General features: G+C 45.6%; 1 protein-coding gene across 5 annotated transcripts in view; it reads right to left on the bottom strand.

Annotated features, from left to right (window-relative positions):
- Positions 1 to 23396, bottom strand: part of SLC4A11 (solute carrier family 4 member 11) — a 213402-nt gene that overhangs the window by 112904 nt on the left and 77102 nt on the right. For 4 of the 5 annotated variants that reach the window (XM_059721424.1, XM_006276075.4, XM_059721426.1 and 1 more), the window contains one exon: positions 11349 to 11399. The exons of the other annotated variant lie outside the window; for it this stretch is intronic. In XM_059721424.1, the coding sequence (XP_059577407.1) occupies positions 11349 to 11399 (51 nt within the window). The remainder of the gene's footprint in view (positions 1 to 11348; positions 11400 to 23396) is intronic. 5 annotated transcript variants of the gene reach the window in all.

The following is a 23396-nucleotide window of genomic DNA, read 5'->3' as shown; positions in this document are numbered from 1 at the left end:
GGCAGCACTGCACACCAGATCGTGCCCACAGACTGCATCGCTGCAGAAAAGGACCGTGGGGGTTATAGTGGATCACAAGCTGATTACAGGAGCATTGCACTGGCCTGTAAAAGAAAGGCTAGCTGTATACTAGGCCACGTTAACAGGAGCACTGTTAACTGCAGTGCTTTCAAAAAAGTCTCACCTGCAGCAAGAGTCCAAATTCGGGCACGGTACATAAAGTGGACAAGCTGGGAAGAGCCAAGAAGAGCACACCCGTGATTAGCAGCCTAGAAAATGATAACAGTCATGGAAAATTGGGATTATTTAGTCTGGGGAGCACAGAGAAGGGATGATGGGTCTCTTTAAAAGGAGAACCAAAAAGATTGGGATAACGGAAGATGGAGACCAATTGCTTTCTCTGTCTACATGGGTCAGAAAGAGAGAAAAAAAAAAAAGCAATGGATTTAAATTGCAACAAGGAGATTTAGGAAGATCACCTTAATCTCTCGACTATCTGTAGGGGTGGCTAAGCAGCAGAAGAGATTTCCTAGACATCTCCATCACTGGAAACATCTGAGTGCAAATTAGAAACAACATCGTCTGGGATGGTTCAGGTGGGGATAATGCTGCCTTGAGCACGGGGGTTGGATTCAGTCTCGCACGGCCCTCTTGCTTCTATATTTTTGCTATGGCTGTACAATTTATTTGCAAGTTGGCAGTCTCCAATTAGTTAGTCTATAAAAGGTGAAACTCTACCCTGCCTTCTGCTTTACTTGCAAGTTGTAAAACACCTACTCCAAGTGCAGAGGAATCGTTTGAAATTTGGGGGTATGCTGCATTTTTTTTTAAAACCTAAAAAGGTTGAATCCATGCTTTAAGGGAAAAATGAAACTCAGACTATTCAAATCAGGCAGGCATCTGCCTACTGACCTCAAAACTCCATACTTAAAAGTATGGGCTACAAAAATGCAAGCTTGGTATTGCCTCAAAAGAGCTAGTAACTGTGTGGTTAGTTAATAATTAGGAGGTGGGGTAGAATTAAAGTAGTTGGAGACTGGGAAAGCCCTTAATCTTTGTATGACTGTTACAAGTGCCCTCGGCTTTGCATTCAGAGCATCCTGTAAAAAAGACACGCGCACAGTCTGTCTCTCCCACACAACCATGCACACGCTGAAAATACAGCTTAGAAGTCTAATATGGAGACTTCAACATATGTACGCTTCCATGCAATCCTCCACTTACTCAAACACGAGTACAATATAAGAATTGCAAATCGTAGGCAAAATCATCTGTGCAGGTACCAACCCCAGGAACAACAGGCCTGCTCTTTTGGAGGGCACGTACAAAGTTATCCAAACTAGCATTTGCATCATGCAGAAGCGCAGCTGCACCGGTTTGCTTTAACAAGAGAACACCTATGGCTCTGACACATTTCCAGTTCGAAGGCTGCAAAACCTGCCACAATAAATTTATCGTCGGCCAAGCTGCAAAGCAGGACCACGTACACCCTTTGTCATCATCGAAGGGTAATGAAACGCGTGGTCGTCTGCTCATTTCTAAAACGTAATTGCATTTTCTTGGACACCTGTTGACTACAGCCACTTTGCAAGGCCGATTCCCTCCCACGGTACCTTCATTCAAAATATTAAAAACACACTGGGCAGATGGTGATACCAGTCAAAGCTAGCAATTGTGTTTACAGCTGGGTCTTAATTTGGGGGAACCAACACGAATGCTTTACTCTGTTACAATTTTATGCTTTGGTTTTGCTTCGTGGGTTAAGAAACGTCTAGAGTAGTTCTGCTCTAAACCCGAAATAAAACTCGCAACAGACTACGAAGTGAAGTGCCAGGGTGAGGAGATCCATCAAGAGCAGACTGCAATCCCGACAATCCCAGGACCATGGCAGAGAAATCAGCTTTCTATGCCCATTTACGCCTGGCGACTGAAGTGTAGATAGTCTAGAGGGGTCCCAAGCATATGCTTAGCCATTTGGGAGCTCTTAAAAAAAATAAAAATAACAAAATTGGCACTACTAAATGTCAGAAAGGCCAGGTTGGACAGAGAGAGCGCTTCTGTTCTGGGTTCAAGTGTTCCCAGCTCAGGGCTTTCTCCACTTGATGCATATTAAGGATTCAGAGTTAGATGGGGAAGAAAAATGAAAGGATAGCACTGTATCTATGGATCTGCTGGAGAGAAAGACAACTACCAAGAAAGTGGATCTATGGATCAACTGGAGAGTAATGAGCAAGGTGATCAGCTATTTTGGGACAAACACCCGCTGGATTAGCAACCTGTAGGCGCAAGGATGGACCAAGTCTATGTCGGTCCAAACTAGACGGGGCAACAATAATGGCTTCTAAGCATTGTTTCATTATATACTACAGTGATGTTATTTAATATAGCATTGAGGCAGCCTGAAGCACCCAAATTACAGCCGAATTTGCCCATCTACACCTCCGGTACGAGTTGCTCTGGTAATCCCAGTGGCTGGGCTGGTATAACCATGCGATCTGAAAAAGGACATCGACAACCTAGACATTGAGTTTAATACTGACCAATCTTCACCTCTTCCAGGCTTCCCAAAGCAAGAAGAAAGAACGTTTTGGGTGTCATTTATAAAGTACTTACCTGATAAGCTATCTATCCACTGGAGCCTAGAAAGTAAAAAAACCCACCCCATAGAAATGGTATGCCAACTATTTCAAGCTTCCCCTCTCTGTGCGCCACAAGGAAGAAGCCAATTTACTGTCTGAGCTCCCAAAATATTCCAAACAAGTTGATTAAACCAGCAACTCTCCTTGGCTTGTGTGGGGGTAGAGGAAGGATCATCTTCCATCTTGTCCACTACATTTTAAAATGCAGGTCAGTCTTTAAAATGGACTATAAACAGTGGTTTCCAACCTGTAGTGGAGAACCCCTGGGGATCCAAACTGTCTAAGGGGTCCCCAAAAGATGGCTATGATCAATCAAGAGTAGGTGAAAACCTACATTTGCAAGTCAAAGGGGTCTGCACCCTCATTACAAATTTTTTTTTTTGAGGGCCACAAATGAAAAAAAAGGTTGAAAACCATTGCAAGCCTACTGTTGCCATCTTTCTTTGCTACTGGACAAGCATAATTTTGTCTTCTTTTGGTTCATCTTCTGTCATAAAAGCAGCCAGATGCAATTATCAACTTTCCAGGTGCATCAGTCATAATATAAAACAAATGAAAAAAAATGATCTGCTTTAAAAACAAACAAACCCCCCCCCCCCAAAAAAAAAAGAAGAAGAAAAGAAAAGCCAAATCGCTCGGATAAATCCCATCACTCTATTTTACAGCCAGTTCTCGAGGAACTATTGCAAAAGACCATTTTAGCCTGGACATAAGGAAAAGCTGCTTTACCATCTGAGACTCCAGAGTCTGGAATAGGCTCCCCCCAAATGTGGTGTAAGCACCTACTCTGGATACCCTTCAAGAAAAGCTTGGATGCTCACCTTGCTGGGCTCATCGGACCCCAGCTGACTTCCTGCCCCTTGGGCAGGGGGCTGGACCCGATGACCGCGCGAGGTCCCTTCCAGCCTCTCTGAAATTCAGTGCCAAATTTCAGTTCTACACCACAAATTGCCAAGGCAGAAACATCCCATTTTAACTTGCAGCCCTCCTGGTAAGCAGGCCCTAGAAATAAGATATTCAGTAAGGAGAGACGCGGATCGGCTTGTGGTTCATCGCAAACAGTCATGGTGCATTCCCTGCTGGAAAATGGGCATTGTACCAAGGGGACTCCAATTCCCATTGTGAAGGGATGCATTTCAGACAGGCATTTGGATTAACTTCATTGTTCGGTAAAACAATTCCTGAACAGATAAAACTATATTTTAAAAAAAACATGACGCACATACCAAACTCAAAAGCCAACAGTAACAAATAGATAAAGTATGTCCAAATATCCCAGCCTGGCTGGGACCTCAGGGCCCTCCAACAGAAGGGGAATTCACCGCGCCAGCAAGACCACGGAAGTAGTCAGAGGAAACCCAGTAATAAGAGAGTCACTCTGGAAAGTGAAACTCGGGCTGTCGTACCAGTTAAGCCAGGTTCAGAAACAATGCAATGTTTCGGGTCTCTTTAAGCACGTTAGTTTTTATTGCGAGGGATTAAAAGTCCCCCAAAAGAAGAGCAAAGCCGACATCCCTGCTAATAAAAATAAAGAAGCAGCGGCAGAGTTGCCTGGTCAATTAAAAAGTTAATTAGGGTAACAGAATCCAAGTGTTTGCTATTAAGACCGATTCTTATTAAAGCAAATCCACTTGCAATCAATGTTTTCTTTACTTCTGCGCACCTTTTAGCAACGAGAGGAACCGGGAGATACTCCGTGGGAAGACCGCATCGGGTCATGAGTTATTCTGAACGTTGACTGCCGAGCCGAGTTTAATCAAAGATTTTAATTAAAAGCTTCAGGTTTGGATTTGATCTGCACAAAATTCTTTGACTAGACATTTCTGGAAAGGATCCTGATTTCATAGGACCAGAGGCACGCTTTCCTCACTGGTTAAAAGAACGTCGGTGGGCAAATGTCGACCCACAAAGTTGCTTTTTGCCGGGTTAGAGAATATTCACATCCCAGCAAAAGGAAAGGAAAAAAGGAGGCAGCAATGGTCATTAAATTATATTGTAGTATTATAGGACCTCCAAAAAGATTTGGGCAGGGGGTTGTTTGGTTCTTTTAAGTGACCGCAGAAGTACATGGCTACAGAAAGCAATGAGAAACCTCTCTCCAGCTTAGCAGAACAAGAGGTGGAAGATATTTAGGCCCATGCTGAGTGAGCCGTATGGACATTCGACTTGGAAGAACATCTCTTAGAAAAATAAAATTTTTATTGGTAAGGAATACAGATCTACCAGATCCAAGCACAACTTAAGCTTTCTACCAGGTGAACCTAATTAGCATTTGCTACACGGCTACAAAGTGGCTAAACATGCTAATACCAACACAGCAAGAAGGGAAGACCGGAAATATTTTGCTTGGCAATAGGCTATCAATGCCTTTGAGATCCGGTGGGCCAACAAGACAGGGCTCTCCTAATTATAAGGCGTAAGGAAAGCATGGGGCATTCAGCAGGACATGAAAATAGGTGGGGGGGGAAAGAGGGGAGCTCTATTATACCCAAAACAAAGCCATCAGCAGCTCATTTCAGAACGGAGAACTGTGGAGGAACCAAAAAATGCTAAGAAAGAGCCAAAACACTGCATATAACCACAGAAACACTCAGGTACAGCTCTCCAGAAGAGTCACAATATACTCAAAGCACCAAAAAGGAGGTGCAAACACTACTGGTGCAGCAGCGGGCAATGTTGGCTGCCTCCACCTTGTTAATTTGGGGCATGGCTTATTGAGGCACAGCTCCAAAAAAACCAAACCAGTTCAATAAACAGTGATATTGTGAAATGGTTGCTTTACAAAAGCTCGTGCTTTAATACCCCCTGAGTGGAAAGATCCCACCTGCAGATGGGAGGAAGTGGCCTGCAGGAATGACTGTAAGGCTTCCTCAAAGCACAGGACTAGTCCCTTGGTTGCGGTTGCATTTCTTGGTGGTACCAGAAGAGCTGGTGAACTCCTGGGCACCTCCGGTTTCCCTATCGGCCCTTCCTTTCTTCATGGGGCGATATATAAGTTAGTGCTTGTAGAGAGCTAGGCAAGTGCTCTTGGTGGGCTACCCTCAAGGTAGGAAGCATGCAGCAATCCCTTCACTTAAGTCAAAGGCTCAAGGGCAGCTCATCCTCCAGCAGGGATTAAACTTGGTCAGATTTGCCAACCGTTGGGCTCTGAAAAGGACAGGAGGTTTAACAACAAAGGAAGACGCGACCCACCACCTTTCCCGTTACAATCGTCCCGGACAGCCCGTAATGGCACCAATTCAAGCAAAACCATGGGGAAGAAAAAAGAAAAAAAAAATGTATGAGAAACAAGAGTCTTGCTGAGAAGCAGCCCTGGGGTTGTGGCACTAAGGAGCATCCCCCGAGGACTCAGGAGGAGACTGTTTACTGGCATCGTGCAAAACAGACACTTGGGACCCCTTCGTCCAAGGTGACCAGGGACCCACGGGGAAACGAGACGCCTGCCGTCTCCTCCCAGCTGGGAAAAGAGTAGGCAGGCTACATGCCTCCGAAAACAACACTGAAAAAAAGTCTGTTTGGGGCTGTTGGAGAAAATGGCTTAAATGAACACTCGCACTTGCGTTTTACTTGGCATATGCTCCTACCACCGGAGCCGCGGTGCTCTGGATGCATCCTTTATCCAGCATCTTTGAACCTAGCTACGCAAGCAAGGATTGACACCTGGGCAGGGGCACTTTTCCTTGGGGACAGAAGGGGTTAAAGTGAAACGCTTTACTAAAGAGCACGAGGTTGCCTTGAATTTTCTCCCTGCATTAGAAAGCAGCCCGTCTCTCCTTACGGCTCAATAAAAGCCCTCGAGCCTCTTCTCGCTGCTGAAAGCCAGACACTCACAGGCAGAGATCTCCAGGCTCCCTCTCTCGCTTGCATTTTGCTGCAAGCGCCAACTGTACCCGATAGCAAGGTCCTCCTGAATGACTGATCCCAATTTGACTGCTTTTGTGATGGAAGATATTCCCATAGGACGGTTCAGCCCCCACGATTCAACTGGTGCTTTGGCTGCGTCAACCTAATAATTAAACTCTCTATAGCCTCAAGGTAGTACGAGTGGGTTAGTAAAATCTCGGACCGTATAAAAATCCAGACAGGAAAGGCAAGAGTCCTATGTACCCTTTCCTTTGCCCGAAGCCATTTGAGTACACCAGCACCATCCACAAGAAAATGTCATTTTTTTGTCACCAGTTTAGAAAAAGGAAGAGAAGCAGGTAACACCTCTCTGGCATCTTCAGCATTATGTCTAGAAGAGTCATAGGCATGTCCCGCTGGAAGGGACAGCAGACGGTCATCCAGTCCAGCCCGTGCTCAAGGCAGGATCGTCCCAAACAAGCGCGTGTTTAACCTACTCTTGGAGGCCTCCAAGGATGAAGATCCCACAAGATCTCTAGGCAGCGTGCTGCAATACTTAATCACCCTTATAATGAAAAAGGGTCTTCCTAATATACAACGTTTCCCTCACTGCATTTGGAGACTCTTGCTCCTTTTCGTGTCCTATGCAGCCCCAGAGAACAGCGCCTTCATAACCCTGTGACTTATCAAATCCCCCCTTAGTTTTTCCAGTCCCTCCATGCAACTCCCGCTTCCCAGACCTCTATTCGTTTTTGTTGGAACGACCCCGAGAGAGAGAAAGCAATCCGCCCACCTCAGTCTTGAGATACGATGCCTAAAACTGAGAACTGTTTCAGGTGAGGCTTCACCAGCACCAAGGAAAATGGAAGGATGGCTTCCTTCGACTTGCGACCAATGCTGCTATGAATACAGCCCAGTATACTACGGGCCTTTTTGCTACAAGAGCATACCGTTGGCTCATGTTTAGCCCGTGGCACACTTGAACCCAGGTCCTTCATGCAGCACGGCAGCCTAGCCAGTCGTTCCCCAAGCTGTATTTGTGCATGCAATTGTTCTGTCCCAAGATCGAGCCTCAGGACATTGCACTTGCCCTGGTTGAAAGATACTGGATTGATTTCAGACCATTTCTCCAGTCTGCCAAGACTTCTCCGACTCCTTCCTTCCTTCCAGAAAAGGTCACAGCTCCCCCTGGTTTGGTCTCATCAGGAAATTTGCAACATGAGCGCTCAGTCTCGTTGTCCAAATCATTAACAAATGATATGAAATCATTCCAGACCCACAGCAGACTGCGGGGGAACCCTGCTTGATACCGCTCCCCGATTAGAGGCTGAGCCATTGACGACTTGGTTGAGCACAATGCATTCAGTTATGCATTCGTCTTACTATCGTTTCATCTAAACTTAAGCAATTCTGAATCCTGCTTAGGGCTATCACAACCCAAAGTTGTGGTTTTTGTTTGTGCGCGCGCTTCGGCACCGCTAAATTATTTCCCGCTAATTTGTAGCTTTCTTTGCACGGTAGAGTTCTCTGCTGCGGGAGAGAACTCCGGTGCAACGGGGGATTTCCCACCAGATTACAGCTTCTTTGCAGGGTGCGTTTCTTTTGCATACTAGTGATGCACGCTGCAAAGGAGTTCCCGCCATTTGTATTTGGATTCGCGCCACATTATTGGCCAGTTCCAAATGTAGGCACACGTGGCGGCTAGCTATTGGCTTGCTAGCCGTACAAAAGGCTTGGGTAGTTTCCGCCCAAGTCGGAGGGGGAGAGAGAAATACTGGAGGAGTCTGTGTGAAGATCTCTAAGCTCTGCGGACCCTCACGGACCCAACGCGCCTCCCCTAAGCAGGCAATAGAGGCTTAATAACCGAACCCACGGAGCTTTCGCTTCTAGCCTCTCCCCGTCGCCGATCGCAATCCCAGACGTATCCCTTTCCTGTAAACTTCCAACCCGCGGAGCTTAAACAACTCCGGCGAAGCAAGGAACCGAACCGGACCTGCGGAGCCTAAACAGCTCCGTGGGAGCAATCGATTTGTCGTGGTCCTCTAGCGAGGATCTAAGCGGGAGCTGTGCCTGCAAACCTGTCCAGCCTACACCAATACCATCTTTGGGTGTAAGTAAACAATCTTTTCAATCAACCACTACGCGTTTGTGACTAGTTCTAGTTCGCCGCCGGCTCTCTCCGACCCCGTGTGCCCGGGCTGCTGGCCACAGCCCGCGTGCGCGAAAGACGGGCCGCGGATTGCCCCTCCCGACCCGCGCGCGGCGGTGGGAGCGGGGCCCGGCCTGCACAAGGGCAAACATAATCCCAATACGCATCTATTCCAGCCATGGGTTCCTGGGGTTCGAGGGGGAAGGGACAGCTCTATTTCCTATCCAGTTTCTGAAAACATCCAAGAGAAGATCAGGGCAAGTTAGGCACCATACATCCTGTGTGGACAGATGAACTACAGGAGAATCAAATACCTCCTAAGAAGCCAGGCAATGTTTTCAATAGGAAGAGAGTCAAATGCCCCAAGAGGAAGTCAAACTGTGCCGAGATTTTTGATACCAGCTGGATCCTAATACAATTGCAATCAAGGCCTGCAATACATTTAGCTTCAGGCTCAAGCACCCAGGTGTTTCATGCCAGGTACCAAGCCTGAATAAAATACAACATTTTTAAGGATATAGTAAAACCACTTAAACCCCCAGGGCTCTTCCAAATACTGCATCTTCCCAGGACAAAAGAAGTCATCGAGATGCGTTGATATGGAACGTCCCAAGCGATGCTGGGTTTGTCATCGTCGTCCCCTGGCTGACTGCTCTTTTCCCAGCACCAAGCTGCTTTCAGTGCTTCTACGAAGTAGACAAAATGGATGCTAGAGCTCATCACCACCAGCTCATGTTCCTGGTGCTTTGGCCATGACAACTGTTATGTGCCAATGAGAGTTTATCTGCTGGAACATGATGCGGCCTGCTCCATACCAGGGCACACAATCATCGGGGAAAAAAAAGGGGTTGGAAGGGATCTCAGGAGGTCACATCTAGTCCAACCCCCTGCTCAAAGCAGGATCAGCCCCGACTACATCATCCCAGCCAAGGCTTTGTCTAGCCAGGTCTTAAAAACCTCTAAGGATGGAGATGCCACCACCTCTCTGGGGAGCCTGTTCCAGTGCTTTACTCCCCTCCTAGTGAGAGCGCTTTTCCTAATATATGCAACCTCAACTTTCCTTGCTGCAGCTTGGGCCCATTGCTCCTTCTGTCATCTGCCCCCACTGAGACCAGCCCAGCTCCGTCCTCTTTGCACCCCCCTGCAGGGAGGTGAAGGCTGCTATTCAATCCCCCTCGGTCTTCTCTTCAGCAAGCTAAGTAAGCCTGGTTCCCTCAGCCTCTCCTCACCAGTCACGTCCCCCAGCCCCCAAACCATTTTCACTGCCCTCCACTGGACTCTCTCCAACGTGTCCACATCCTTTCCGTAGTGGGGGCCCACAGCTGGACACAGGACTCCAGATGTGGCCTCCCCAGTGCTGCAGAGGGAAGAATCACTGCCCTCCATCTGCTGGCAGCGCTCCTACCAATGCAGCCCAGGATGTCGTTGGCCTTCTTGGCACCAAGGGCACACTGCTGGCTCCTATCCAGCTTATTGCCCACTGTCCCCCCAGGTCCTTTTCTGCAGAGCTCAAAATGCTCATTTCCATCTGTCCTGACTTACTTTGATAGCAAAGAACAATCCTCTACGACACCCTACACCTAAGGGCGACCCAAACACCGATTACCTAGGCATTCGCCTGGAGCTCTGGGTGAGGGCTTTCCTCATACAAACTTAATCCCATGCCGATTCCAGCTCCTAACACAATACAGTGGCCAAGCTCCACAAGGGAAAAAAAAACCAAACACTGCCTTGAAAAAAACCTGAAAAACAAGCCGAGTAAGAACCACCCACGATGATGAGCGCTGACAGCGAGTGCGATTGATGCCCTTCCACTTTGAGGTATTGGTGACATCTACACAATTTAATTGTAGGGCCTGTTTCTAGTAATAGGCTGACGAAAAGCCCGCTCATACAAGCCTAGGGTCAAATATGGCTTCAGAGATACAGATTAAAATGTTCTTTTCATTTCTAAGAGATCCTCCAAATTAACCCCTGCAGGGTTGATAAAGATAGGTTAAAATGTGGTTTGGTTTTGTTTTTGTTTTTAGATTTTAAAATATATTTTTCATTAAAAAAAAATTAATGTTTACTTTAAACATGAAACTTGTATTCAACTCAGGTATGTCAAGGCCTAAACTCTGAAGACATTGTAATAAGAAGTCAATAATAGGTCAAGACCTACTATTATAGGTCAATAATAAACTTGACCTATTATTGACATCTTATTAAAGGCCTGATCCTATGGGGAAACCTATTAAGGGGTATCCTATGGGGAAACCTTGATCCCATGGGAAAAACCACCAGAACGTAGCAAATAACTACTGCAAACATAAGATAAAGATGTAAATGCATTGAGCTAGAACATTGTTTGGGTATATAATATTCACACTACTGATTATATACATCACATACATAATTTCTATATAGTTAGTTCAGCTTATAGTACATAGTTGGTGCTCCCCCAGTTGAAAACAAAAATGTACCGAATATATCACATGAAGTTTCTATTGAGTATCACATCTACACGTTTTCAGTTATACCAACTAGTGCAAATTTGCACTCCTTTCCCCCACAAAAAAACCACTGCTTAAACTCAAATCATTAAGTATAAAGCCTCACTTCAATCATTAATCTCTCTTACAAGAAGTCCCTCTGAAAGTCGACATGTGAACTGATATGCGACTGATGTGTTAATATGCGAGTTATGAGAAAAACAGGGAAAAAAAAATACTTGCCAGTCTCTTCAAAAAAGTACCCATTTCTGGACATCGCTGCTGGTGGGCTTTCTAGAAAGAGGAGAAAGAATAAAGGTTAAGTTCAAGTGGAAGAAGATCACAGGGATGCTGACTGCATTTGCTTACTCGATAAGATCATTGTAACTGCAGTATGCAAGAGAGAGAACAAGAACAAGAAAATTACTACAAACGTGAAGGATTTATTTCATTAGTGACAAATTTAACCTTCTGCTTGTTGCACTTTCCAGGAAATGTTAAAGGTCAATATGGTCACCAGCCCCTGCAAATTCACACATGCACGCACTTCAAATACTCTGTGTTCATTTAATGATTCCAGCCCAAGATGCCAGTACTAGAAGTGTCTACAAGCCAAAATGCATCAATGCAACTTGTCAAATCTGAAGGAACACGTGTGCAAACATTAATACAAGAGTCTACCAAGGGATGGTCCTATTAAAATGAAAGGCAACAGTGGAATCCAGGGTGTACAAGGCGACACAACTACATGCTTTGGTGCATTCGTGGTCATTCGGGTCTTGGGCAAGGACAGGCAACCTTTTCTGGCTGTGGGACAGAGCGACCCACCCTGGGTCAGAGGCAGATGGGCAGGCGGGTGCTAGGGTCCGACTGCTGCCACCACTTGTCCCTGTGGCAGCCTGGGAAGACCACCCACAGCCAGAGCCCACGGTCTATTGGCCAGATCCAACAGGCCCACAGATCTGGATCTGGCCCGTAGGCCGTGGGTTTGCCAACCCCTGGTCTACGGGAACCTTAAAGGTTGAGTGCATCATCTCTCTTGGTTGCACCTAAACAAATGTCCACCCCACATAAACCTAAAATACTCATCCTTCCTGGTCTGCTTCCTAAACCTAGCCGTAGCCGCATTTGTTCCAACAAGGATCCACAGAAGAAGAACGCAATGGAAGAAGGTGGTGCTTACATGCAGCGGTCTCTGGGCTCATTGCACCAGGAGTGGGCTCCTGCACAACACATAAAAACAGGACTGCGGCTGCTCTTCGAGTCCACTCCATGTGACATTTCCCTCTAATACTAAACTGCTGGTAACCTCCCATCAACTTGGGCAGAAGGCAGGACCTCAGCAACTTTGACTGGCTCAGTAGGGTATATGGTTTTGTAGCCACCAAGTCTATGACCTAGCAAGGCGCTGCCTTGCCCTGCCATGTGCCTGGCTTCGGACTAACATAGCTAACTACCTCTTCCATCCATTAAGGGAGGATGCATCTAGCTCCTCACTATTACCTGCCTGTGTGTAAATCCCATCACATGGATTAGATCTAGTTTTTAAATCCACTACACTGAAACATTTTGCAAGTTGCTGGGTTTGGCATTTCAAGGTCGCTCCATGCTAGGGACGGACCCAAGCAGAAGCCTCCTCTTGACAAGGTAATGGAACGGAGATCTTCGAAAACACTTATCCCTAAACTACCCTTTGCACGACAACGGCACACTGCTGAGAAAACCCAAAGTTTGCACTTGGTATCAACTGTTCAAAAAACAAGTCAAGAAGCAGAGAAGCAAATTTTTCCAAGCATGAAAGATAAATGCAAACAGCGCTGGTTTAGTCACGGACCCAGGCACCAGCGATTATTTAGCACAGTCAGAAGCAGACCCTCCTTGCTTGGATTCAGCGTATGCACTGACATCAGTTGCAGCCACCCTTGGGGCCAGATTTCAGGTGGCAGAAAGTTATGCCTACAAAAACTGTGCAGTTAATACTGTTTTATTGCTCAGACTCATTTTGACTTGCACCCTGCATTGAAGTCTCAGATGCATTCAGCAGTGGCACCTGATAATGCAGGCTGCATTTGTTCTTGAGTGAGTGCATTGGATTGTGGCTAATTTAATGATACTAAGCTAAAAAGCAGGAGTCAGAAGTTAGTCTGGGACGAAACAAAAACGACGGACTGCTTCATTTAAAATATGCAGAGAGGAACGACAAGCTGGAGGAGCAAGGAGCCTGTTGCCCAAATATGCATTATTTTCTTTCATTGGAAAGGGTGGAAGGGAAGTAGAAGGCGAGAGCTTGCACTTTAGGTCAATAAACTATCAAAGGATAATCTAGATTTAAGGCAGTGGTTCGCAAACTTTTTTTTTTTCCCCACGGACCACTTACAAATTGCTGAGGGTCTTGGTGAACTACTTACACTTTTTTTTGTTCTATCAATCAAAGCACACAACTTGTATTTTAATATCAGCAGTCTTACCTTTCTAATGTGATGGTTGTGCCTGCTTTTTTAAGCAAAGTTCTGGGAAGTCAGGTGTAATGTTCGTCAGCTTTAGCCTTAGGTCACCTTTCCGCGGACCACCTGAATGGAGCTGGTGGACCGGGGTGGTCTGCACACCACAGTTTGAGAACCTCTATCAACTAGAGAAGGGATCTGCAACTTATGTCCTACAGGCTGGAATAGCTCCAGCCTGCAAAGCTTAGTGGCCTTGAGCGGCATTAGGTGGTGGGAAGCTTTTGCCACACCCAACTAGCAGGAAGAAATGGTGGCAGCGGTGAGATCCTAGAACTGGCCCATCTTGGTCCATTGCTGGGCCATTCCAGCCCAGCGCCAGAAAACAATGCTGACAACTGAAGTAAAGCAATGGACAGAATCAACTTTTCAGCAAAGGTCACCTAAAAAATACACCTTTAGGAAAGCCTGGAGTACAAAATAGCAAAGGGATTCTCAAATCTGCAGCGAGCTCAAAGTTAGCGTATGAAGGACCCTGACCATTTGCAAGCTGATGCTTTTAAGGAAGAAAGGATTTTTAGGCTCTGTAAGTTTTTCGGTTCGTTAAAATTAAATCAAAACACACAAGCCACATGGTATTTTCACAAGACTTCTTAACCCAAGGAGTTCTCTTGTTCGAGCTCTTTAGCCTACGCATTGCTCTCCCCACTTATACTCATTAGACTTCCATTATCAGCCTCCAACAACATGGTTATACTCCCCTGGCACCCAGAACAGATGCATTTCCTTTCATTTTAAATCAAGTGCACACAAACATGAATATAACCCTGGAAAATGGATTCTTGGAGTCTACTACAGTCCTCACTGAAAGTGCCTCCCCTCTCTGCAGCAGTTCAGCTTGACCGAGTCCATCGCAACTGAAGTAGGGCCGTGGCCCCAAAGGACTAAAAGCAGGGCCATGGCCCCAAAATTAGATTTTCTCCTCGATTAGAAGAAACCCAGGGTACTTCAGTCAGCACCAACCTCTCGTTAGGTGGCACCACTTCCTCCAAGTCATTAACGAGCCCGTGCTTGGGCTTGTTGCCTGGGGCACTATTACGTTGGCAATGCTGGGGTTTTCCCCCCCCTCCCATCAGATGAGTCATAAAGCAGAGGTCTTAACCTTGTAATTAGAGATTTGACGGCACGTTTTGAAAAAAAAGTCGGGCGTTCACCCTGATGCATCCTGGCCAACTTCCAATCCTGGCAATTACATTCTCTGCATGTAAAGGCGTCCTGTGGTTTCAATGGGGTAGCAGCTATTCAAAGAGATTGCTCCATATCTACCGCCCAAGCTGAACTTCTTATCGCATATCCCAACATTTGTCATGCACTTCGGAGGCCATGGACCCAGAGGTACTCTGTGCAAATCTCTATAAACGGGCCCAATCCCTCATACACTCCCCCCACCCCCGTGGGACTATGCACGTGCTTAAAGTTAAGAACCAGCATCAAAATGTTTGCAGACCCAGGATCCCATCTTTTCGGTCCATGCTGAAAAGGATCAACACATTTTTTGATGTTCTGCTGTCCAAAATGCGCACACCCTGCATCTAGCTATTTTGGCCAATTTTGTTCAAGATGCTAAACAACGTACAGGTCTCGGTTTTTCTCCCCCACCCTCCAAACCTATGCGTGGTATTCGTGGAATTGAAAGAGCTGCCAGAAGGACCATTCAGCACAACCGTTGCCATAGTTGGGTTTGTTTAGTCTAGAAAGAGAGAAGACAGACGGGAAACATGGTTCCAGTCTTCAAGTATGTTTAAGATCAACTCTCAGCGAGTACTGAAGGCAGGAAGGGAGTAATTTAGGGCAACGGAGATTTAGGCTACGTGTTACGAAATGCTCACTGGGACGTGTCATTAAGGATTGGACCAGACTACCAAAGAAGGTTGTGAAAACAGGAGATTTTTAAGAGTAGGCTGGACAAACATCTTTTCGGGATGGCCCAAGTATACGGGGTCCTGCCTTTGAGCAAGGGAACTTGGTTATATGATTTCTTCAGGTCCCCTTCTGGCCCTAGGATTTTTTTCCGATGCTTCTCAATCAGCTCAGTTCTTCTTTTATGCGCACACGCCCTCGCCACCTGCCTGAACAAGTAAATTAGATGCAAATACGCTGCTCACGGATCAAACTATCACGGTAAGAAAGAGAAACAAAACACAACTTGATACATCCTTTTTTGTAACGTCTTCTCTGAACATCCCCGGCAAGAGACAGAAAGGTAGGGAGAGGTTCAAAATTAAAACAAACTAAGCATCCTATTGCAAAATGAACAGTTAAATATTTATCTGTAAAATTTGCCGTGGCGTTTGGATTTGGTTGCCCTTCTCCCCACTTTCCAATGCCCTCTCAGGCAAAGAAGAAGTGCGATACAAGATGTAGCATTTCCCACAACCCTAATAAAACCTCCTTCCCTCCTCTTGGCTTCATTTCCCCCCATAAAACATCTTCTAAACCTTTTTCGCAAGCTCCTGCACACAAGGCGCATGGATGAGGTATCCATCTCCCATATCACCACTCTCTCTTTACCAAGACCCATGCCAAATGTCTGATGACCAACAGAAGCCTTTGACCAATTCCACTGGGATTTGTCTCCACCCAAAATCACCGATGCCCTCCAAAAAAGCTAAAATAATACTCCGTCGTCTTGACATGCCAATAAGGCCACGTATTTCACCTAGGGTGCGTGCACACGCCCTCCCCAAATGGGAGTTTTGCCACCGATTCCACAATATCTCTTGAGTGCAGAACCCAAACATGCACGTACCCAGATGAAACCATCATCTTCTACCATCGTGGTCTTCAAGGCCCCATTTCTACTTTTCTGTTATCCAGACTCGCTTTTAAAACACATCTACCCCTCGCACCCCTAACTAACCAACACAGTTTTCCCCACTAAAAATTATAAAACTGCATTTGTCTAGCAAGTAGCCTACTTATAGGTGCTATGTAATATTTTATGGTTATATAATGGACAAAACGAATAAAAAAACAACTCAAGGAAGAGGTGATAATCTTTTATTAGGTCAACTAGATATTTGCAAATAAATTGTTGTATTTATCTTCAAGCTTGCGGGCGCACACACCCTTCATCAGGCATAGGAAAGAGTAGAGATTGTAAGTCCTCCTAGGTAGAAACAGGCCACTGAGTTGAAACTCCAGATCAATCGAACTAGAATGTGCACAGCCTTGTCTTTAGTTTATAGTTGTATTAATATTGCTTGGAAACCAACTTTCTTTCCATGGACTGCTGTGCATGGGGTCTGTGTCTTGTCCATTATGGCAGGTATTCAGGTTCTCCTAGGCAGAAACAGGCCACTGCAAGCTTAGAAATAGAAGCAGAAATACCTAGGAGAACTTTTACAGTCTCGGCTCTCTTCTACACCTAATGAAGGGCGAGCATGCCCAAAGGCCTGCAGGTAAATACAATAATTTGGTTGCAAATATTTAGTTGGTCTAATAAATCACACCTCTTGCACAGGTTTTGATTCCTTTTGCCTCTAGATCAATATGGTTACAACCTGGATACCTGACATAAAAGGACAAGACAGACACCATGCCTGTGTCTTTGGCACAGCAGTCCTTGGGGGGGGGAAGCTGGTTTGTAAGCAATATTAATAAAACTATGCACTGAAGACAAGGCTGTGCACGTCTCAGTGTGTCCGATATGGCGTTTCAATCCAGTGGCCTAATTCAGCGTGTAAAGAAAATACGCATCGACCCAGCACTATATAAAATGGGAAACCTTTTTTTCACATCAATAATTGGTCAAGGAGTGATGAGTAGCACTTTGCATTTCTTTGGTCACTACACACACACAAAAAACAAACAATCTGCCTCCCCTTTATTCATCATCCAAATCATGTTGTTTTTACAGCTTATTGACTCCTTATTTTTTCAGCGTTTCCGGGCAGGTATATAACTATGTCCCCTGGCACGGTCTTCTAAGCATGCTTCATGTCCCCACACGCACTGAGCCTGCAAACATGAGGAAGAAACCACTCCCGGGATATTCCCCGACCACGGCTCATCTCAAGGGTGGACAGAGAGCCTGTCCAAGGAACAGCTGTTCAACAGCATTTCTAGTTTGACGTGTGCAAGAAATTGGGTGAAGCATACCTGAATGTGCCCATCTAGAGCAGGGGTATACTCTGTTGACCAAGGGTAGGGTTTTAAGCAAAACACATGTGCAACCAATTTAACTTCCTCCTTACAGTGTATCTATAGACAAGGGACATTCACTTGAAAAAGCAGCGTTGAGTATTACTATGCAGCTGCTTATTCAGCCCTTCATTTGTCTCCCCAAACCGCACCTCCTGCCCCTCGCCATGCATTCAAATCACACGTGCAAAAAACGGATCATTTCCAGAGCAAAAATGGATTACTTGGCAATGTGAAATATGCACGCTTTCGTTTTAGAAGATGCCAAATTAGCAATAAGGTCCCACATTTGGCTAGACACCTTTCCAGGACTCAGGGCTGGCACACGAGAGGTTTAAAAATAAAGTAAAATAAAATAAAATAAAATAAAAATAAAAATGCTATTGTTCAATTCCTGGCACTGCTGCTCAGGTAGGAAATTGTAACATATTGCCATTTAAGATTCCTAGGCTCAAAAAAAATAAAAATAAAAAACGAAAAGATGAATCGGTCAAGCCTCGCCGGGAGATGGCAAACACTGTTTGTATTTCCCGATTTCTTGCATTTTTATCATTTCTGTTCTTCGCATCTAAATAAAGGGAAGACAAAAAAAACCATCCTGCTATCTTCTATTATTAAATCCCTCAGGGAAACATGCCTCAGTTCCCTTAAACCAACCATTTTTAACTTCTATTTATTTATTTATTTATTTAAACTTTATTGCTAAACTCCCCTGAGCCCTGTGATATTGTTGAATCACAAATAAAACACATTCTCTGGATACTTCAAAAGCTTGGTAAGAAATGTTCTGCTGCCAGCGTCTCGCCGAGACGACGGACGTTCTCCAACCAGGGACCCCGTATCGGATGCAACACACGGCTCCGTCTAACCAACTCCCACATTTGCACGTTCAACAAAGCACAATGGCAAGTTTACTGCAGGCCTTTAAACTGAACTTAACAATTTCTGGTCAGTAAATAGTTTCCCCGCCAGAAAAAAAATTTTGCTCGTGACGTATCGCGTTTCCTCGTTTTGTTCAAAAACGAGCACGCCGCTTTTTACAGCGACACGCGACACCCAACTGGAACAGGTCGTCTGCAAGCCTGATTTTACAGGGCTTTGTGACGGCGCCTCTTTAACGATGCTGGAGAGTCTGCCCACGTTAAGAGATACTGGGTTTCCAATTAAAATGAATGCGGGGAGCGTCTCCTTTTCAGGTCATCCAAGAGCCATTCACCGCTAAGCGGTTTCATTTACGTGATTGCTCGTCCTTCGAAGTTTATGAGCAATTCAGAGCAACGAACGCCAGTCGTTGAGATGGGAATGATCCTGCCTTGATCAGGGGGCTGGACCAGATCTCCCGCGGTCCCTTCCAGCTGTGCTTTTCCACGACTGTGTCAATTCAGATGGATTTGCATGGGTATTTTTTCCATCGCCATGCACTTGTTCTCCGCTTCCAAGATCTGGCTGGATTTCTGCTGACGTCGGAACCTCATTGCCAGGGATCCTGGTTTTCTCCGATTTAAAAAAATCCCTACTTTTCGGTTATAAAAAGTAACCCCAAATCCACATTTTTCTGAGAGTTAAATGAAACACCATTCACATATGCATATGCATTTAGTGGAGTTTTATGTTAATCATGGAAAAATGTGGATTTGGGGTTACTTTTTATAACCGAAAAGTGGGGATTTTTTTTTTAAATCGGAGAAAACCAGGATCCCCGCTCATCACCACGAGCAACTTCAAAAACGGTTCGTTTTAGAAACGTCCGAGACATCGAGATAAACGGCTCCAAGCAGAGACCCCTTCCCTCTTACATTTTCAGAAGCGACTAGCAAATTGGGGTGCTTAAGTGACCTGCATAAACACCCTGAAAAGTTAGAGAAAAAGTGCTTATGATTAAACTTTTCCATTTGAAAAAAAAAAGTTGATTTGTGAGGGCATCTCGGGTTAGTTTTCGGATGCCTGCCTGCTTCTGAAGAGCAAATGGTATTTTTGCTACCTTGCAGAATACGCTGTTAAAGGGATCTATGCGTGCGGAGGAGGGTGGATGGACAAATAGGGCATCTCTGTCCGGGAACAGTTTTCCTTTCAATTCAAGTGAGGGGACAATTGCATGCCCCTTTGTTCAGCAATGTCTGAAACGATGGGAAGCACGGGGGTGGGAGAGGGGGGAACTCCCTCTCCAACTCAAGGCAAGATGGGCTAGGGCCAGGGATGGGCTGCACGGATGCAGCCAAGATCCAAGCAGCTTCTTCCCACCCCCAGCAGCAGCAGGGCATGGGCAAAGCTCCCCACTGCCCAGCTGCAACGCGGCATGGGCGAAGCCTCCCGCCATCCAGCATCCCCTCCGTGAACACCCCTCAAAACCCCCATAGCTCCATGAGCCACATCCAAAAGCAGGTCGATACCCCTGGATTAGACTTTAATGCCAACCTAAGCACCAGCTTAGAGGTTTCCCTAGGATCCAGACATGGTTGATGGGATGATTATTTGTAGGTGCACGTGGGAGCCAAGGAGACTGCTAAAAAGCAGCAGAATGACCCAATGATGGGAGAAAATTAAAAAAAGGAGCCTGGGACATTATTTTGGATTAAAAAAAAAAAAAAACAACAACAAACACCTGGTGGTAACTTGGATCAAAAACATCTCCTTGATTTCCTTCTCTGTTCAGAGGAAGAGGGCTTGTATACGTTCTTGCAGGTAAAAAGAGGAAAAGGTGAAGAAATCCCTGACTGCCGATTTCTCTGCCTAGAGATGACAACCTGCAAATCCCCAAAGTATCAGCTAACCAAGACAGGACACCACTGGAGCAGCCTCCCGGGCACGGCCATAGCAATACTACATATGGATAACACATTATGAATAGGAACAGCCAGCGCCGGGCAGCGACTGGCAATAATGCAAGTTAAAATTTGTACAGGTCCTGGCTCAAATCAGCTGAAACTTAGATATTAGAAAGGTTTCAAATGGTACAAAACGCTCCACATGGCTGCACCAATTGAGGTTTCAGCTCTCAGCCGAGGTAGCCTACCTCCTTGACTTTATTGTGCATTGAGGTTAATCAGCCCCTGGTGAAAGGATTTGGATCCTTTTAGGCATCCAACACGGCGCGAGTGATAGAAAACATAAGCATCCATATAGGACTAATTTTACCCTCCCAACGTGCGTCTGGAAATCAATAAGCAACCGTAAGTAAATGCTAAAAGGTGCGGAGACGGAGCCCTGGAAGTATGCACGTAGTTTCCTTTCAACTAAAAAGGAGCATTAAATACAGAGAAACCCAAAACGATACAAGGTGAGGTTTCAAAACTTGTCAACTCGAATTACACATCCTCATCAATTAAGAAACCAGCCTGATTAATGTCTGGATGAGAAGACTGAACAGAAATTCATTATTCACATGCTGCAAGAAGGTAGTCCTCTTGCCTTTGTATCCGTGAAAGGAAACCCCAGGGATCTCCTACACCAAGATAAGAAAACGGTGGTAATAATCCACTTAAATCTTCAGTGTAGACCCTGCAATTTATCACAGTGGGGAGATCATATTAACCCTTTGTCACCTACCTGCAATGGGCCTCAGCTACCTTAGGCAGAAGGTAGAGCAAAGTAGTGCCTTCGAGACTAACTGGCCGGGAGCATCAGAGCATCCGACACATCCGGCTATCGCCTATAAAGAAAAGCTTACTCTTCTCTCCACCAGTCAGCTTGAAATAAAAGTCCCTTATTTTTCACAAGAGGAACCAGAACTCGTGGTAGAGGTGATCTCTTTTATTAGACCAAGTGGATTTTTGCAAAAAAAAAAAAAAAAAAAAAATATTTAAAACGGCAAGCTTTTGGGCACCAGCACCCTGTTTTCAGGCACAGGAGAAGAGATTGTAAAAGTTCTGGGTAGAAATGAAAGTTTGTATTCCATGTTTTTACAGCAGGATAGTCTGCGTGCGTTAGTTTTCCCTTGGTTAAAGAAACAAACAAACAAACAAACAAACAAGAACAAAACTATACCTTTTTGGGTCGGTGACAGCGAAGTCGAAGTCAAAACCGAACCCCGATATGGTGTTAAAGTAAATTTGATGGAGGTGGTCTTTTAGAGAAGTAAAAGAAATGCCTTTATTCACTCCAAGCCCCTACATGACTTTCAGGTGAGATAACACATTCCACCTGCTCAATTCCTCCTGCAGGTTTAGACGCTCCAGCCTTCGCTTCGTGACCGATACAGCTTATTAAAGCTGGGCTGCAGTCAAATGACTGCCATATTTTGCAAGACATCAAGAATCGGGGGGCTCGGCAGGGTCTGGGCACAACTCACCGAGTCTGTCCAGGCTTTAAGAAAACTAAATTTAACTTGCTCGAAAGCAGACAAGAGCATGGTAGTTCCCAGACCAAAGCTACATTACTTTGTTTGCGAGTCGCTCCCAGCATCACATCTATTCCTTCCTCGGTGCTCTCTGGACGTGGCTGCTTTTGGCAAACAGTCCACCTGCCGATGCCAATCAATGGCCTGTTGGTCAAGCCTACGAAGTGTTTCCACATCATGAAAAAATAAATTTAAAAAGAGAGTGGCCTGGACATTTCTTTGCAAGGCAGACTGAACCAACATTTACCATTTGGGACTTTGGCAGTTAAAGGACAACCAAACATGGGCCAATGGGAGATTTTGGTTTTGGGGTATTCCAGTCCAATAAGATCAGTCATCACGGTGTTCAGCTCCCTTATGGGTTAGAAATGCTTGTGGATATGCATGCAGAGTTATCCTCCGCTATCTGAAGAGCAGCAAGCAAGGATAGAGTCAACCTAGGCGGTCCTGACTTGCACCGAGGACCACGGGAGGTCCCATCCAACCCCAGGAGAGGCATTAAGCCGAGTTGCTCCTCAACTCTTACACCAAGCAATACTCAACGAGTACACGAGAGCATAGAGCGGCTCCCCGTTGGTAAAGACCTGGCGGGATGGTCGAGACCCTACATTTCAGGTTCAGATCTAGCCACCGTCACCCAAGCCTTCGTAACCTCAAGGCTAGACTTGTTCTTCATTCAAGGCTGCCTGCAATGATGATCCAGAAGCTGCAGCTGGTGCAAAGCACAGCAACCATCCCCATCGGACGGGGCTGGGTCATCCGAAACATGTAATAGTGCTCCAGTGTTTGCACAATAGCTTGCTGGCACAATCAGAGGTGCTAGTTTTGACCTAGACAGCCTGGCCCCTATCTACCCAAGGGGCCACCCTCTCCCTTACGCCCCATGGAGATTTCTAAGGTCATCGAGGAGCATCCACGCACCAAGCCGGGCTGGAGAAAACACACAGGAGGTCGTTCTCTGTATTTCCCCTTTAGATCTGGAATTTCTTCCCCCCTGAAGTCCGCCAGAGCTCAGACACCTCCTGCGCGAGAAGCTGTTTAGCAGGCAAAGCTGAGCAGGGATATTGTTTAGGAGGGGTTTAGGTTTTTTTTGCTCTACGTTATTTTAACACTCAATCGGCTTTTATACATGATTTTGTTTCTCCCGTTTTGTTCTCTTGCTTTAAAAATTACTTTGCTCTCTTCTGTAAAGGTTCAGGATAGCTCGTCGGGAAAGCCGATACACAGCAAACAGTCTGTCACCGAAACGTGATATACCTTTCAGTTCAAATTATGATATGCATGGATTAAGGTGACTATTACATTGATAAA

This window comes from Alligator mississippiensis, chromosome 2, assembly GCF_030867095.1.
Source record: "Alligator mississippiensis isolate rAllMis1 chromosome 2, rAllMis1, whole genome shotgun sequence".
NCBI lineage: Eukaryota > Metazoa > Chordata > Crocodylia > Alligatoridae > Alligator > Alligator mississippiensis.
Note: the sequence above shows the minus strand (reverse complement) of the source record. Positions and strands in the feature narration are given on the sequence as shown.